Raw genomic sequence first — 2,945 nt, 5'->3', positions numbered from 1 at the left:
TCGGACGTGATGCCTATATACATGATCATACCTAGATATTCTCATAACTATGCTCAATTCTGTCAATTGCTCAACAGTAATTTGTTCACCCATCGTAGCATACTTATGCTCTCGAGAGAAGCCACTAGTGAAACCTATGGCCCCCGGGTCTATCTTTATCATATCAATCTCCTACTACTTAGTTATTTACTTTGCTATTTACTTTGCCATTACTTTACTTTGCATCTTTATCATAAAAATACCAAAAATATTATCTTATCATATCTATCAAATCTCACTCTCGTAAGTGGCCCTATAGGGATTGACAACCCCTATTTGCGTCGGTTGCCAGGATTTATTTGTTTTGTGAAGGTCCGAGGGACTCGCGCGTAGCCTCCTACTGGATTGATACCTTGGTTCTCAAAAACTGATGGAAATACTTACGCTACTTTGCTACATCATCCCTTCCTCTTCGGGGAAAACCAACGCAGTGCTAAAAGAGGTAGCAACTAGCCTATGAACCTTCACAATCTAGTAAGTATATTGTAGGCCTATTATTTGGCACCTCACTTTTCCGTGCTACACGACCAGTGTGAGTGTCTGCATCCAGTACCACATCCTCTAATTTGGTGGATGCCAAATTGAAAAAGGTTACCGATGAGTAGCCATAAGCTGGAGACGTCTATTTTTTCGAATGAGCAATAAGCTGGAGAGTGTCTCGGGCTGCCTCTAGCAAAAGTCCCCCCAGGACAAAACACGGACAGCCGACTGGGCCGATACAAAAGCCTATCCATCTTAAAGCCCATTTGTTTTTGTTTTTTTGCGAGGATAAGCCCATATTTCTTGAAGAGGGGGCAATCCCAGAAAAAGCCTCCTTCCTCCTCGCTTCCACTAATCTGCAGCTCGCTCTCCCGCTTCTCTCCGGCTCCCCACAATTCCCCCCGCTCCCCATCTTCCTCACTCGTCCAGAAAACCCCCGCTCACGTTCTTCCTCACTCATACAGAAAACGCCTACTCCTCTTCTTCCACTCCTATAGAAGACCCCAGCCCTCCTTCTTCCCCACTCGCACTGCCACTAGGCTCATCTCTGGCTACCCTACTCAAACACGTGAGCTCGGCGCGACGCCCACAAGGAAAATGGAGTCGGGTGGCCCCAGCACCAAGAAGATGAGGCTCCCGCTAGCATGGGGAGAAGTGGCGAGCCCCCCACCCGGATCTAAGGAACCGGTAGAATCTCCGGTGGACCGCATCAGCAATCTCCCGGACGTCATCCTTGAGGAGATCATCTCGCTTCTCCCCACCAAGGATTGCTTCCGCACACAAGTCCTCTCAACTCGGTGGTGCCCTCTATGGCGCACCGCACCCCTCAATCTCGACTGTCGTCAGATATCTGTCCTTCCTGAATATGATCTCCTCAGAGCCATCGTCTCCTCTCACCAGCAGGGCCCCGTTCAATGCCTCTGCATCCTGACACGCTATCTGTTGTCCATACCCGGCACGGTGGACGCTTGGCTGGCATCGCCTGAATTAAGAAAACTCCAGCAGTTTGAGTTCTACCATTACGACGAAAGTTTCGTACCAAGAACACGCCAAGAATTCATGCCCACACCACCGTTGTCCATCTCGTCATTTTCCTCCTCTCTCCACACCGCCACCTTCGCCAGGTGCCATCTATCAGATGATCTGGTACAAATGGTCCGACTCCAACTGTTAAAAAAACTTTTGCTGGTGGTGGTTTATCTGTCGGAGGCCTCACTGCACAACATCATCCACTCCAGTTGCCCTTCCCTGGAGCGCTTGCTGATTGTTTTGGGAATAGAAATCCCTATTAGTTTTCTCCAAATAAAGTCGCCTCACCTTTAAAGCATTGGAATTTGTTCTGAAGGACAACAGCTCATCATCAAAGATGCCCCTTCACTTCAAAGGTTGCTCCTTGATAATTTTGATAGACCTTCGCAAATAATTGTCGTCTCTGTGCCCAAACTGGAGACCTTGGGTGTAATTCGTGATCTGTTCAGGAGGTTGGTGTTTAGCTCCTCACTTTTTCAAGAACCGTATATTATCATCTACACATTTGTAATCATAAGCTGCATTTTTATTTGCGCGCATAAGTTTTATATCATATTGGAGTATACTTTGGTTACTAATATTTTGTTATATGCTCAATGAAGTGTTCGTCCATTGATAGCCTATCAATGCTGTTGGATTCTGTCAAGATCTTATATATCAGAATGTCTAGTTTTGATTTGAACATAATTATTGGCTTTCTCCGATGTTTTCGATCTTTGGAGAATTTATATATAGAGGTGATGATTTCATGCACATCGAAAGCCCGTATGTATTGTACAAGAATTAACCGTTCAGTTGTCGCTCTTTCGACATTCTCTTTTTTCAGACCTTAACTATTTTTAATCTTCATGTCTAATTAGGTACTGCGATCACATGGAGAAAAACGTATAACCAATCGATGTGTAATAAGAACCAAGATTTTCTTAGTTCTCATGACATTCGTTTGAGGACAATAACGATGGAAGGATATGCATCCAACCAGGCAAACAGAAGCTTTGTCACATTCTTCCTGTTGAATGCGAAGTTACTATTGTCCACGAGGCTTAAGTTTTACCGCAAGAGATTTATCACGGAAGGACACATTGAATAGCAAAAAAAGAAGTTTCAGGTGGACAAATGGGCTTCTAAACGTGCTTGGCTTCTATTTACAACAAGTTGTAGTCATCCTGAAATATATTTTTTGCACATGATGTTGATTTTATGGATCATACTGATCCATTTGTTTGTGACTGCGAAAAAGAGTGGTTGGGTTAGATGTTACTGCCATGTTCAATCTGGGTTTTGTCTAAAAAATTGATGAACAATTAATCCTTGGGCTTTTTGTACCATTTGTATGCTTGACTTGCATGTTGTTGCCCTCGTACTCTCCTCCACCTACCGCTACACTGCCGCATCTT

The 2,945-nt window shown here is 44.4% G+C and overlaps 1 protein-coding gene across 1 annotated transcript; it reads left to right on the top strand.

Annotated features, from left to right (window-relative positions):
* Positions 1-1,116: 1,116 nt before the first annotated feature.
* Positions 1,117-1,842, top strand: LOC147979380 (putative F-box/FBD/LRR-repeat protein At5g22610). The gene has a single exon (XM_087515174.1). The coding sequence runs from the start codon at positions 1,117-1,119 to the stop codon at positions 1,840-1,842; it is 726 nt and encodes a 241-aa protein (XP_087371300.1).
* Positions 1,843-2,945: the final 1,103 nt, after the last annotated feature.

Source organism: Triticum urartu, chromosome 3A (genome assembly GCF_056163025.1).
Source record: "Triticum urartu cultivar PI428250 chromosome 3A, HENAU_Tu73, whole genome shotgun sequence".
Lineage (NCBI taxonomy): Eukaryota > Viridiplantae > Streptophyta > Magnoliopsida > Poales > Poaceae > Triticum > Triticum urartu.
Note: the sequence above shows the minus strand (reverse complement) of the source record. Positions and strands in the feature narration are given on the sequence as shown.